General features: G+C 49.1%; 1 protein-coding gene across 6 annotated transcripts in view; it reads right to left on the reverse strand.

The window, feature by feature from the left end:
- Positions 1-2,246: 2,246 nt before the first annotated feature.
- The window catches only part of LOC106572832 (1-phosphatidylinositol 4,5-bisphosphate phosphodiesterase eta-2), a 274,181-nt gene continuing 260,904 nt past the window's right edge, over positions 2,247-15,523 (reverse strand). For 3 of the 6 annotated variants that reach the window (XM_014147347.2, XM_014147351.2, XM_014147349.2), the window contains 2 exons: positions 10,745-11,129; positions 2,247-5,928 (listed from right to left, as the gene is read on the reverse strand). In XM_014147347.2, the coding sequence (XP_014002822.1) occupies positions 4,205-5,928; positions 10,745-11,129 (2,109 nt within the window). In that variant the 3' untranslated portion in view covers positions 2,247-4,204. Of the gene's footprint in view, positions 5,929-8,408; positions 8,438-10,744; positions 11,130-15,523 lie in introns of all 6 variants that reach the window. The other 3 variants (XR_006759343.1, XM_045696424.1, XM_045696425.1) reach the window with 3 other exon arrangements.

Below are 15,523 nucleotides of genomic sequence, written 5' to 3' on the forward strand. Positions count from 1 at the left end.
GACTGGTTCTCTTATTTGGAACTACAGGCTGTGAGTCTTGGATTGCTGCACACTAGCAGCTTAGAGTGATGCATATCAAGATGGCAAGGCTTGTTTTTGTCAGGTTACACAAGAGTCCCTCTCATCCTGCCTTATTGGCAGCCAAGGGAACAGATACTGTTCCCAGAAATCAGGGGGGAAGAGCGGCGCAATGAGGGGCAGATTTCTGACCTTGACGAATCCTTTGGGAATCATCAGGAGGTTGGAACCAGAGGGAAGATATGTGGTCACTGAAAACAAGTGTCCTATTCTTTAAGCTAACTCTAAAAGGAGTTATTTGCAGAACAACAGTGCTAGAGGGAGAGATATCTGTTTGTAGAATAATTATTTTGAGGAAGTGGCCAGAGTTAGTGCAGAATAACAGATCTAAAAAATCTTGATGAGGTAACAAGTTGTTTTTTCTGTCCTAGAAGTTAATTGGTAAAGAGCTGAATGAAGGGTCAACCTGTTTATTTTGGTATTGGGCCGAGTTAGCTTGTTCGGTTAGTTCATGTTAATCCCCTTGACAACATCCAAGAGACTTGAATTACTCCACTATTCAATAATCAGAGAAGTACTTAGTTACCCAAGCAGCCCATTCAAATTAACTAAATAGATTAACACAGGGCAATTAACTCGTCTTTTTCATGTTGTATACTTTAAAAGAACGCCTGGGACTCTGGCAACAGAAGGTGAATTCATATAGAGTTCAGTCTTACAAACTTTATTTACTTAATTCCATACATCTCTATTTTTTCCACAGAAATCCAAAAGTTGTGAGCTCGGAGTTATGGGGGGCTGGAGTTTGGTGTGAGGCATTCAAGCCCCGGTGACACTATCATTCCCTCAGTTCAGTAGTGACTCAAAAGGGCTCCAGATTGAACCATGGCCAACCGACTTGATAAATACGGTTTGAAGAGGGGAGTCGAAGTGCCCTTGGAATCCTAATGAAGCAGTCTTTTGTGAAGCCTTTCCCAGTACAAAATAAGCGGCCTGGCTATAGCCAACAGCTCCACCAGAGGTGTCCGTTGCCTTGGCAACGCCAGACTAAAAAAATGTTGACGGTCGACTGTTGTCCGTTGAGTGACAGGTCAGCAGAGCGAAAGTATAAACAAGGCTTTAACCGTCTAAACACTAGGCTTCTGGTGCTTTGCCGAATGTAGCATAACCCGTTTCTCATCCTTTAGCAAGCAAGGCATTAGTTCCTGGATGTCATTTGAAGCCTTTTGATGGCCTTGAGGGATTTAAGCCTTAAAAAGTTGTAGTTCAGTTAAAGTGTGATGACAACATTTTATCTTCCAAAATCTTGGGGTCGCAAATGTAATAGAAAGGACGATGTTAATTTAAATATATATAGTTGTTCCAGAACAATGACTTGGTCCACAATACATGGGCATGTATTGTGGACCAAGTCATTGTTCTGGAACATTTCAGGGAGTGTGATGAACTACGCCAATGAGGTTGGGAGAGGTGATGGTTGGTCAACACAGTCCAGGCAGGAAGTTCATAATGAGGTAGGGAGAGGTGATGGTTGGTCAACACAGTCCAGGCAGGCAGTTCATAATGAGGTAGGGAGAGGTGATGGTTGGTCAACACAGTCCAGGCAGGCAGTTCATAATGAGGTAGGGAGAGGTGATGGTTGGTCAACACAGTCCAGGCAGGAAGTTCATAATGAGGTAGGGAGAGGTGATGGTTGGTCAACACAGTGCAGGCAGGCAGTTCATAATGAAGTTGGGAGAGGTGATGGTTGGTCAACACAGTCCAGGCAGGTGCCATAACCGGCATCCACGTCTTCGGAGCCCAGGGTACAGTGGGTTAACTGCCTTGCTCAGGGGCAGAACAGATTTTTATATTGTCAGCTCAGGGATTCGATCCAGCAACGACACCGGTGACCCCGCACATTGACTCTGTGCCGGTACCCCGAGGAAATATAGCCCCGATATTGTTATTTACTGCTGCTCTTTAATCATTTGTTACTTTTATTTTTTTCTTACTCTTAAAGCATTGTTGGTTAAGGGCTTGTGTTTTAAGTAAGCATTTCACTGTAAAGGTCTACACCTGTTGTATTCGGCACGAGACAAATACAATTTGATTAGGCCCAACGCTCTAACCACTAGCCTACATGGTGCAACCATGTCAACTTTTGTAGGGATAAGTTCAACTGGCTGCCCATTTTGTTGGAATATAAATCTCCGGTCCGAACACTGAGACAAGAGTGCGACGTTGAATTAACAAAATAAGCTTGTTTAATATACAGGAGCTTTATTCAGTTCATAATTACATCTGTTTTTTACTTCAATATTCTTCCTAACGTTTAGCAGAGAACTGGCATGGCAGTGCAAACAGTACAGAACAAATAAACATGCTTGGATATGGGATCAATGCTATCTGGTTGAGTATCTACAAAGACAGTGTAACCAATCAAGCTTCAACAGCCTGAACACTGAGCAAGACAAGAACTCGTCGACAGATCAGTTCCCATATAAAAAACGTTTTTGTATAATAAAATAAGAGAGACGTACATAAGTGTTTAAAAAGCATGCAGTCAAATAAAAAACAGGTAACGGGAGTAGAGTCTTGATGGTAAAAACAACATTCCCACTGTGTTGTCTAGAATAAAATAACAGTTTTCTAAATCGCTGGCAGCTCACTCAAATCACACTTCACTGTACTCACAATTTTTAAAGTTGGATTTAAGACTTTTTAGGGAAAAAAAATAATTGTTGCCATTTTCTCTTATTCTTTTCAGTAAAGACTCCACATTGACTAAACAACAATCTGAAAAAAAAAAATCCATAATCTGCAATATATTACACTTGTTTAAGTTGTTTAAAAATGTTGCTAGCACGTTTGGGCTACTGGTGATATATAATGAGTTAACACAGTATTATTCAATCTTAAAAGTCATGCTCAAGAACTTTGGCGACTAGTATGTATTTTATAAACCTCACACTTTGGGCTGGATGTGTCAACATGTAAATCATACATGCATGATCTATGAGAATAATTACTGTCTAACCTCAAATTTGCCACGAAATCTCTAGTTTCAAAGATGGAAGGTGTGCGGTGCCATTTTCCCTACATTTTTCCCCACATGGGTCAGCCCCCTAGCAATTCAAGTTCAAGCCAATGAGCTTCAGCCCCTCGCCATTTGAGTGACAGCTAGCAAGATGCACACACAGCAGAGAGAGAGCTAAGACGTGATGCACATATCTGCACGTGTCGTAATACGCAATTTTCGGGGACCAGTTTTGTCTCATGAGCGCTACTTTCAGAACTACTGGCTCAATAAATATGTAAAAAAACAAAAAACAGAACATCTCTACACATTTTAAAAGTACAGTATATACATATCGTTAAAATTTGAAGTTTAAAAAGGGTTTTAGAATAGTAAAACTCCACTAATGGTTGTCTATTGCTACTTTAGGATCAGCTCAACTCACAATGAATACTCAAAACATAACAAGTCTTTGAACCTAGACAGTCAGGCATATAACAACTTGGAAGTCACTGTGTACCTAGACAGTCAGGCATATAGAAACATGGACGTCACGGTTTACCTAGACAGTCAGGCATATACAAACATGGAAGTCACTGTGAACCTAGACAGTCAGGCATATACAAACATGGAAGTCACTGTGAACCTAGACAGTCAGGCATATACAAACATGGAAGTCATGGTTTACCTAGACAGTCAGGCATATACAAACATGGAAGTCATGGTTTACCTAGACAGTCAGGCAGGCATTGCTTTTCCAATCACATTCCAACGTTCCTCATTTGGTGCAAACAAATGAGTGCATTGGTAAAGGATGCTTTCATTAGACAACTCATTGCTGTTTCTATTATTTCTGAGCAATTATTTGGTGTTTGTTGTGACCATTGTAGTAAAAATGACTAGTCCATCCTTTGTGACCAGCTAGGCATTTGCTGTGTATAGGTGTTCATAGTTGATGTGAGTTACTGAGCAGTGAACACATTGACCAGAGTAAAACTGTGCTTGTGACTGTCTGGAAGTAGCATTATTCTGCTTGATTAAATACATTTAGAAACACATCCTATCAAGATATACAGAATGTCATTTCTTTAAAAATTACAATTTACCTTCCTAGAAAGCTGGATGGAATTTTAAATGAGTTATGCTTCAGTGTCTCTCTCACGCTCAGTTCCAAAACAAGTCTGATTCTCAGAGCTTGAGCATGAAAAAGACCTCGTTGTTGTCAGAGTTCAGGGAGGTCTGGGACAGTCTGTTGGGGGGCCCTGGGGGGCTGAGCTGGCTCAGCAGGTCCAGGCTTGTGCAGGGGCTCTGGGCTACGCAGCACGCCCCCTCCGGGTTCCCCCGCTCCTCCATGGGGCTACCGCCACCGCTAATGCTAGCATTAGCAGCACCAGTAGCAGGGTGGGACTGGTTGAGACCCTGCAGCCTCTGCCTCTCTTGGGCCTGCTTGGCCCTGTTGGCGATGTAGCGCACCCTGCTCTGGCTCCGGGACGACGTCCTCCGTAGCAGGGGCTCCTCCTGAGGCTCCTCCAGGGGTACCTGGGGGGCGAAGTCGTGAGCTGTCAGGGGCTCCACGTCGGTCAGCCTCCTCAGCTGCTCAGTTAAGTAGCTGGGCGGCCGGGGCCTCTGGGGATTATGGTTAGGGTAACCCTGCCTCAGGTCGTTCCGGGAAGGCCTAATGATGAAGCTGCGGGTGATGCTGCGGTACTTGCTGTCAAAGTTGCAGGCAATGTCATCCGACGTCAAGTCCCCCAGGCTCTTAGACATAGAGGCCACGGTATCCAGGGGGCTGGTGGCGGCAGCAGCAAGGGCTGCTGCAGCAGAGGGCTTCTTGGCTGGAGGGGAGGAATGCTTCAGCCCTTCCATGTAGAGGCGGCTCCAGGTGTGCCTCCTCTGGGTTATTCTGCTGGGTGAGTCCACTGGAGGCTCCCTGGGGGCGCCGAGGGGCCTGGGCTGCAGTTCGTCTTCTGGTTCCCCCAGGTGGCCCTGCAGGAGATTGGGGTTGGACTTGCTGACCTGCAGCGTCTCGAAGGAGGCTATGGCAGAGCGTGGCCGGTTGACCCAGGAGGGTGGGTCCGGGAAGATGTTGTCGCCTGGGGAGGTTCCGTTGCTCAGACAGGTGAGGCTCTTCCTGGCCAGATTGGGCAGGGACAGGTCAATGACGGTGTCGTTGGACGATATGCTGGAGGATGAGGACACGCTGTCTCTGTGGCTGCCTGGCTTGGGCTCCAGCTTGCTCCACAGCCGGTCGTTCAGGGTGGCGTCGATGCACACCTCTGGCATGGCTGATGACTGCTGCTGCTCCCCAGCCACCGCCTGCACGTGGTCCTCGATTTTGGTCATTCTGACAGGCGTGTTCAACGGGCTGCTGCCAAACAGAGCTCTCAGGGACTGGACTTTCAGAGGGCTGGCGTATACAGAGGGGTAGGCGAGAGCAACAGGGGACTCTGCAGTTGGCTCAGTCTTAAGCTCGGCATCGTCCTTTGTGTGGCCTGACTGAGTATACGGTGCTTCCGCTCGGCTTGGAGAGTGCTCCATGAGTGACGAGGTGCCATCATCGACCCGGGGGTCTCTGCTGTACTGTGAGGGTTTCAGGTCTTTGGGGTCATGTGTCACAGGGGCCGAGGTAGTACTGTGATGGGCAGGTGGTCTCTTGTTGTCCACCCTACCATTGACGGGACCCTCCTCCCCCCTACCGTTGACAGGACTGTCCGCCTCACACTTAGAAGCCGGGGATGAGGTGAAGATGGTGATTGCTGTGGATATAGGGAGCGGTAGACGTGGGGAGTGACGCGTGGATGAGTGGTCTGCTGGAGTGGAAGAGGAGTGAGTGAGATGGCGGTCCCCCAGTTCATCAGAGATTGGTGCGAGCAGTCGAATAGGGGGAGCTGGTCTCTGCACTGTGGAATGGTCTGGGGGAGGGGAGAAGAGAAGCACAAGATCTGTAAGCACAGGACTACATTCATTATCAACAGTCAAAATGGTAACTATAAGTAGCATACTGTACGTATAGTATCATTATGTGGGTCTTATGATGCATACAGCACATACAGTCGTGGCCAAAAGTTTTGAGAATGACACAAATATTAATTTTCAAAGTCTGCTGCCTCAGTTTGTATGATGGCAATTTGCATATACTCCAGAATGTTATGAAGAGTGATCAGATTAATTGCAAAGTCCCTCTTTGCCATGCAAATGAACTGAATCCCCAAAAACATTTCCACTGCATTTCAGCCCTGCCACAAAAGGACCAGCTGACATGTCAGTGATTCTCTCGTTAACACAGGTGTGCGTGTTGACGAGGACAAGGCTGGAGATCACTCTGTCATGCTGATTGAGTTCAAATAACAGACGGGGAGCTTCAGAAGGAGGGTGGTGCTTGGAATAATTGTTCTTCCTCTGTCAGCCATGGTTACCTGCAAGGAAACACGTGCCGTCATCATTGATTTGCACAAAAAGGGCTTCACAGGCAAGGATATTGCTGCCAGTAAGATTGCACCTAAATCAACCATTTATCGGATCATCAAGATCTTCAAGGAGAGAGGTTCAAATGTTGTGAAGAAGGCTTCAGGGCGCCCAAGAAAGTCCAGCAAGCGCCAGGACCGTCTCCTAAAGTTGATTCAGCTGTGGAATCGGAGCAACACCAGCACAGCGCTTGCTCAGGAATGGCAGCAGGCAGGTGTGAGTGCATCTGCACGCACAGTGAGGCGAAGACTTTTGGAGGATGGCCTGGTGTCACGAAGGGCAGCAAAAAAGACCACTTCTCTCCAGGAAAAACATCAGAGACAGACGGATATTCTGCAAAAGGTACAGGGATTGGACTGCTGAGGACTGGGGTAAAGTCATTTTCTCTGATGAATCCCCTTTCCGATTGTTTGGGGCATCTGGAAAAAAGCTTGTCCGGAGAAGACCAGGTGAGCGCTACCATCAGTCCTGTGTCATGCCAACAGTAAAGCATCCTGAGACCATTCATGTGTGGGGTTCCTTCTCAGCCAAGGGAGTGGGCTCACTCACAATTATGCCTAAGAACACAGCCATGAATAGCGAATGGTACCAACACATCCTCCGAGATCAACTTCTCCCAACCATCCAGGAACAGTTTGGTGACGAACAATGCCTTTTCCAGCATGATGGAGCACCTTGCCATAAGGCAAAAGTGATAACTAAGTGGCTTGGGGAACAAAACATAGATATTTTGGGTCCATGGCCAGGAAACTCCACAGACCTTAATCCCATTGAGAACTTGTGGTCAATCCTCAAGAGGTGGGTGGACAAACAAAAACCCACAAATTCTGACAAACTCCAAGCATTGATTATGCAAGAATGGGCTGCCATCAGTCAGGATGTGGCCCAGAAGTTAATTGACAGCATGCCAGGGCGGATTGCAGAGGTCTTGAAAAAGAAGGTTCAACACTGCAAATATTGACTCTTTGCATCAACTTCATGTAATTGTCAATAAAAGCCTTTGACACTTATGAAATGCTTGTAATTATACTTCAGTATTCCACAGTAACATCTGACAAAAATATCTAAAGACACTGAAGCAGCAAACTTTGTGGAAATTAATATTTGTGTCATGCTCAAAACCTTTGGCCATGACTGTACAAGAATATGATGTTTCACACTAAACATAACTGCAATTCAACATATGCTTATGGGATCAATCAGCATCCCGGAAGTTCAGATTTACAGCATGATTGAAAAAAAAAAAAAAGGCAATGTGTTCCCTCTTTAGCGGAGACCGCATTCACGGTAAAATCTGAAATGACCTTTACATTTTTAAAAAATCGGGGAATCTGTAACGTTTAAACTATAAAGACTGAATAGAGCATTAAAATGGGACCTTGATGGATAGATGCCTAAATGACCAATATTCATTCTGATGAATTGCGTGCATACACTGATGACCAGGAAGATTCTGACCTGAAAACATAGCAGTATGGTAACAATGGAATGGGAATTACCAGCAGTGTAGTTATGAGCGTAATGATGATTCACACAAGTGAGACTCCATGTGCCCCAAAACACAGTCAAATACTCCCAAATCCTTCTCGTGAAATCTGTGTCCCTAGCTCAACCTCGACATGCTGGCCCTAACACAGTGCAAAGTGTGTTGCGACAAAGTGTGTTGTTAAACCCCATCTGTGACTCTGACTACCTGGGTCATATTCATTAGTGCATAACGTAGAAAAAATGTTTTGCAACGGAAATCAAAAACAAGTGTTTCCTATTGGAGAATGTCTGGTACAGTAGTCGCTGATACAGTCTGCGTGCACGGTGCTTACAGAGACTGGGGGAAGGGAGTGAAGGAGGGGTTATGAAGACAGTCAAGGTACAGTGAATGAGCAGAAAACAGTGGGTGAGGGTGCAGACATTCAAGGGTTCTCGTTACCTGGCTTTTGTCATCCCCTCAATTCTGCACTAGGAACAGAGAGAGCGTGCAAAAGGGACAGAACAAAGGAGGTTAGCACAACTGGATGAACGAGAGAACAGTGCAGAGGAGAGCGCTGAAGCAAGAGTGCGTAGAGTAATTTGAGAAAATTGATAAAGTATCAGAATACTACTCAATTACAAGGGCAAAACGATCAACTTCACAATATCACGTTTCTAAACTATTTAAAAACCATGTCTACAACAGATAGTCCACTGAAATATACTGTGCTGTGAAAAGACAGTACAACTTACCACAAACTAATTACAGACAGTAACACAAGAGAGCCTCTGTGTTCAGTGAAAGGGTAGCAGCTGAAGCTGAGTTTAAAGATTGAAGAGAAAAGTTGAGAAATATTCTGACAAGTAATAGAATAGAAATACATTGTGCTAAATGTATGGTGACCATCCTTCATTGTAACGTCGCCATAAATCTGAGACCCAAAGGAAGAAACAACCTCCCCCCCAAAAATGATCCAACTTGTGATTTCCTTTGATGTAATGCACTGAGTGGGAGATACTAAGTCTGGGTGAGCAGGGGTGAGAGGACAGCTTGTGTTCATCATGGTTTGGACAAGGAGGGGTGGAGGGCTCCCCCGGGTCAAGTCATATGATGGTTTGGCTCTTTCACTTTTGGGGGAGATGTTTTATGTTCATTGTTACCAAGGGGTTGAGTTCTAGAGTGATATGGGGCCTTTCTGCAGTCAAACAAGTTGGTTTACATTCCATAGAATAGTGAATTTCGCATTATTTGTTGTAATTTTTTTTACTTGCTGTACTTTTATCTGTTGGGCACAGAGTGATGAAATATTTTTCTTACAACTCATTACTAGTTTGCTACACATTATTACAATTATGCACTGCCTTTTAGTACCGTTGAGCTTATCAATTCTAGTAACGATGGGTATTTAGTGGCAATTTATGTGCTAATGAGCTAAAGTAAAATTTGATTGTGATGGGATCAGCATTCTTCAACTCTGACTACGAGGTCTGGAGCCTGCTGGTTTTCTGTTCTACCTGACAAATAATTGCATCCAGACTGTGTCCCAGGTCTAAATCAGCCCTGTCCACGCCTTGGTTAGAGGGGAACAATGGAGAGGAAAGGCTGTGGAACTGAGGTCCAGAGTTGGTCTAGACAAAAGGGTGACTGAGTGGTGAGGGAACCAGGGGTCTAGAACACGAAAGGTAACTTTTGATTGGTGGAAGAACCGGAGGTCTAGACAAAGGCTGATTTTGATTAGTGAGGGGACCTGGGGTCAAGACTACAGTATCGGCTCTCTGAAGGATGGGTCCTCTGGGGGGACTGCTCACAGCACATGGCTTACAACTAGGGGATCAGCACTGCACAATGGGCTCACTATGGCAGCTATAAGGGACTGCTATGGGTGCTTCTAAGACACCTCTATGGGTACTACTGTGGACAATGCAATTGCAGATCCACCTTACCGGAAAAGAACATAGGGGAATTACTGCGCAGCTCGTCCATCTTCTGAGCAAAGAGGAGGTTCATCTCGCGCTGCAGGGTGCCCACGGCACGCCTGCCGCTGTCAAGGACCCCTCGCGGAGGCAGCATAGGGGCCAGCTCGAGGCTCCCCAGGCTCTCACAGCTGCTGCGACTGTCACTGAGCAACAAGCTGTCACAGTCGGAGCTGCTGATGGTAGTGCCAGGGGCCGGGCTGCAAGCACTGCCGTAGTTGGGCAGCGGGGCGCTGCTCCGGCAGTCGGGGGTGAGCATCGCAAGCGGGGAGATAGGAGGGGAGGGGAAGCGCCGGTGGGGCATGACGCAGGAGCAGGCGTTCCTCTCAGCGGGGTCAGGGTGAGCCTCAGTGGGACAGGTGTCCAGAGTTTGATGGGCTCTGGCCCGAGACCTGGGAAAGGGGATAGGTCAGAAGAACGCCTGGGGCTGGAACAGGGGCAGGGCCTCCACTGTGGGCTTGGACTGGGCCAGGGACTTATCAGGCTGGGCTGCGACCAGGGCCTGCGGTTTGGGCATTGGCTCGGGTTGAACCTGCCTGAAGGGAGTGGGACAGCGGAAGGCTCTCTCAGGCATCTCTGTCCACGCCTTGGTCCTCTCTCCCCATTTCTCCTCATCCTTGAACTCCCTCTCCTCTGGGCTTTCCTTGGAGCTAATTACACAGATCATGCAGTTGGAGGACACCCCCATCCTGCCACTGCTGTTGAGGGCCACGCGGGCAAACACTCCATATTTCTCATTCAGGGAGTCGTGGCAGTGCAGCCGATTGACCTGCTTTAGGGGCTCGCTCACGGAATATCGGAGGAAGCGAGGTGAGCCCTTACCTTTGCCCTCGTCGGGGAGGAAAGCCTCGTTGGTGCCGTGGTGCCTGTTGGTGCCTTGGCGTGATGCGGCGGGGGCAACGGCGGCCGTAGTATCCCAGGTGCCCTGGTGGAGCAGCGGGGGCTGGGAGGAAGCAATGAGGTGGCTGTCCTCTAACTCCCGGTCCTCGCTGGTGCCTTCTGAGCGGTAGTCTTTGGTGTCGATGGCGATCTCGGGGAAACCCTTCTTGACCTTGGGCAGGACCTTGGTGGGCGCGCTGGCCGTGCGGCGCAGCAGGTGGGCGCCGAACGTGTGCTTATGGCTAAGCTGTGCAGCAGCATGGCTGTCGAGAGAAGCCTGCTTTGGGTTTCTGTGAAACAGCCCTTTGATGCCGCTGGTCACCTTGCCCTGAGAACAAGAGATGAGACAAACTAACATCATGAACTGGTTCACAATAAGCATTTAACTGAACATACAGTACTGACATACAGGGGGGAGGTCACCGTGTACAGAGTGAGGGGGGAGGGGGTCACCGTGTACAGAGTGAGGGGGGAGGGGGTCACCGTGTACAGAGTGAGGGGGGGGGGTCACCGTGTACAGAGTGAGGGGGGGGGGTCACCGTGTACAGAGTGAGGGGGGGGTCACCGTGTACAGAGTGAGGGGGGAGGTCACCGTGTACAGAGAGGGGGGAGGTCACCGTGTACAGAGTGAGGGGGGAGATCACCGTGTACAGAGTGAGGGGGGAGGTCACCGTGTACAGAGTGAGGGGGGGAGATCACCGTGTACAGAGTGGGGGGGGGGTCACCGTGTACAGAGTGAGGGGGGGGTCACCGTGTACAGAGTGAGGGGGAGGTCACCGTGTACAGAGTGAGGGGGGGAGGTCACCGTGTACAGACTGAGGGGGAGGTCACCGTGTACAGAGTGTGGGGGGAGAACACCGTGTACAGAGTGAGGGGGGCGAGGTCACCGTGTACAGAGTGAGGGGGGCGAGGTCACCGTGTACAGCGTGTGGGGAGGTCACCGTGTACAGAGTGAGGGGGGGAGATCACCGTGTACAGAGTGAGGGGGGCGAGGTCACCGTGTACAGAGTGAGGGGGGCGAGGTCACCGTGTACAGAGTGAGGGGGGCGAGGTCACCGTGTACAGAGTGAGGGGGGCGAGGTCACCGTGTACAGAGTGAGGGGGGCGAGGTCACCGTGTACAATGTGTGGGGAGGTCACCATGTACAATGTGTGGGGAGGTCACCATGTACAATGTGTGGGGAGGTCACCATGTACAATGTGTGGGGAGGTCACCATGTACAATGTGTGGGGAGGTCACCATGTACAATGTGTGGGGAGAACACCATGTACAATGTGTGGGGAGGTCACCATGTACAATGTGTGGGGAGGTCACCATGTACAATGTGTGGGGAGGTCACCATGTACAATGTGTGGGGAGGTCACCATGTACAATGTGTGGGGAGGTCACCATGTACAATGTGTGGGGAGGTCACCATGTAGATAGTGAGGGGAGGTCACCATGTACAATGTGTGGGGAGATCACCATGTACAATGTGTGGGGAGGTCACCATGTAGATAGTGAGGGGAGGTCACCATGTACAATGTGTGGGGAGGTCACCATGTACAATGTGTGGGGAGGTCACCATGTACAATGTGTGGGGAGGTCACCATGTAGATAGTGAGGGGAGGTCACCATGTACAATGTGTGGGGAGGTCACCATGTACAATGTGTGGGGAGGTCACCATGTAGATAGTGAGGGGAGGTCACCATGTACAATGTGTGGGGAGGTCACCATGTACAATGTGTGGGGAGGTCACCATGTACAATGTGTGGGGAGGTCACCATGTAGATAGTGAGGGGAGGTCACCATGTACAATGTGTGGGGAGGTCACCATGTACAATGTGTGGGGAGGTCACCATGTAGATAGTGAGGGGAGGTCACCATGTACAATGTCGGGGGAGTTCACCATGTACAGGGTTGAAGGTGTGATGTAGAGATGGAGATCACAATTTGACATTCACCGATCGAATTAACACTGCTGTAACACTCTTTGCACTGAGACAACCATTATGACTGGTGTGTGTGTCTGTTCATTTCAAAATGCTTGCCTTTCAGCACATGATGTGCAGCAACCCAATGTCATCAAGTAGATCCAAGTGGAATTACACCAAGACTGAGTGCCCAAGGCATTACAGTACAAATGATGCCAACTGACTAATACCACAAACACGGAGCTTTGCACCCCCCTCCCCAACACGCCCTCCTGCAAGATCCGAGCAAGTCTGACAGAGTTCATGCTTTATGACGTTAACACATTAATTTTTTTCTTCATTCAAGTGGCTTACACAGTAGGAACTGTATACCCCTGCAGTGCTCCTTGCTGGGAATCTCCTGAGTATGGATAAAATACCCCTAGTCCCCTGTGTTTGTGTCCCTCTCTCTCCCACACCTCTCCCTCCCTCCGGCGCATGTTAGTGACATTGGATCTACTTTGGGTCGGTGGAGGATACTGACGAGTCAAGCTGTCACAATCATGTTCGCAACTCATGTTCAGCATGAGTTAGCCTCTACGGGTGGACGTTATTGCCTTGCGGGTGCAGATGGGCGAAATTATTGGGGTGGCAGGGAAGGAGCATGTGGCACATGCAGGGTGCTGACTGGATTTCACTACACCTGGGTTCAGAGTGGCGCCTTCAGGACTCCTAACAATTTTCTGCCTCTAAAAGCAGCGTTTGGACAAAGAAGGTTCAACTGAAATCACAGAAAGGACAGAAAGAGAGAGTGTGAGAGGGGGAAGGGACAAGGAGCGAGAGAGGGGAAGGGAGAGTGAGACAGAAGGGAGAGCAAGAGGGGGCGAGAGAGGGAATAGGGAGCGTGAGCGAGATAGGGAAGACGGAGCGAGAGCGAAAAGACGGAGCGAGAGCGGGAAGAGGGAGCGAGAGCGAAAAGAGGGAGCGAGAGCGGGAAGAGAGAGAGCGAGAGCGGGAAGGGAGAGAGCGGGAAGGGAGAGAGCGGGAAGGGAGAGAGCGGGAAGGGAGAGAGCGGGAAGGGAGAGAGCGAGAGCGGGAAGGGAGAGAGCGAGAGCGGGAAGGGAGAGAGCGAGAGCGGGAAGGGAGAGAGCGAGAGCGGGAAGGGAGAGAGCGAGAGCGGGAAGGGAGAGAGCGAGAGCGGGAAGGGAGAGAGCGAGAGCGGGAAGGGAGAGAGCGAGAGCGGGAAGGGAGAGAGCGAGACGGGAAGGAGAGAAGCGAGAGCGGGAAGGGAGAGAGCGAGAGCGGGAAGGGAGAGAGCGAGAGCGGGAAGGGAGAGAGCGAGAGCGGGAAGGGAGAGAGCGAGAGCGGGAAGGGAGAGAGCGAGAAGGGAGAGCGAGAGCGGGAAGGGAGAGAGTGAGAGCGAGGACAAAGGTTGAGAGAGAAGTGAGAGCGAAGGGAGAGCGAGAGCGAGAGAAGGGAGAGCGAGAGAAGGGAGAGCGAGAGAAGGGAGAGCGAGAGAAGGGAGAGCGAGAGAAGGGAGAGCGAGAGAAGGGAGAGCGAGAGAAGGGAGAGCGAGAGAAGGGAGAGCGAGAGAAGGGAGTGTGAGACGAGAGAGTGGGAATTGAGGGAGAGTACAGCAAATAGATGAACATACAGTCAGAGCAGACAAAGAGGAGATCTGGAAACAGGACGAGATATGAACAACAGTGTGGTCATTACAGTAGTGTTGATGACAGAGACAATAGAATGCAGTATAGAAATAAAAGAAGAATGGCAAGTTCACTAGGAGATAGGCATAGTTAGACTATCGAAGATGGTTTCAGTTCTCTAGTAAACTAAAAAAGAAACGTCCCTTTTACAGGACCCTGTCTTTCAAAGAATTTGTAAAAATCCAAATAACGTCACAGATCTTCATTGTGAAGAGTTTAAAAACACTGTTTCCCGTGCTTGTTCAATGAACCAAACAATTACTGAACATGCACCCGTGGAATGGTCGTTAATTAGACACTAACAGCTTGCAGATGGTAGGCAGTTAAAGTCACAGTTATGACAACTTAGGACACTAGAGGCCTTTCTACTGACTCTGAAAAACACCAAGAAAGATGCCCAGGGTCCCTGCTCATCTGCGTGAACATGCCTTAGGCATGCTGCAAGGAGGTATGAGGACTGCAGATGTGGCCGGGGCAATAAATTGCAATGTCCGTTTTGTGAGACGCCTAAGACAGCGCTACAGGGAGACAGGACGGACAGCTGATCGTCCTCGCAGTGGCAGACCACGTGTAACAACACCTGCACAGGATCGGTACATCCGAACATCACACCTGCGGGACAGGTACAGGATGGCAACAACAACTGCCCGAGTTACACCAGGAACGCACAATCCCTCAATCAGGGCTCAGACTGTCCGCAATAGGCTGAGAGAAGCTGGACTGAGGGCTTGTAGGCCTGTTGTAAGGCAGGTCCTCACCAAACATCACCGGCAACAACGTCGCCTATGGGCACAAACCCACTGTCGCTGGACCAGACAGGACTGGCAAAAAGTGCTCTTCACAGACGAGTCCCGGTTTTGTCTCACCAGGAGGGATGGTCAGATTCGGGTTAATCGTTGAAGGAATGAGTGTTACACTGAGGCCTCTACTCTGGAGCGGAATCGATTTGGAGGTGGAGGGTCCGTCATGGTCTGGGGCGGTGTGTCACAGCATCATCGGACTGAGGTTGTTGACATTGCAGGCAATCTCAACGCTGTGCGTTACAGGGAAGACATCCTCCTTCCTCATGTGGTAAGCTTCCTGCAGGCTCATCCTGACATGACCCTCCAGCATGACATTG

Source organism: Salmo salar, chromosome ssa15 (genome assembly GCF_905237065.1).
Source record: "Salmo salar chromosome ssa15, Ssal_v3.1, whole genome shotgun sequence".
Taxonomy (NCBI): domain Eukaryota; kingdom Metazoa; phylum Chordata; class Actinopteri; order Salmoniformes; family Salmonidae; genus Salmo; species Salmo salar.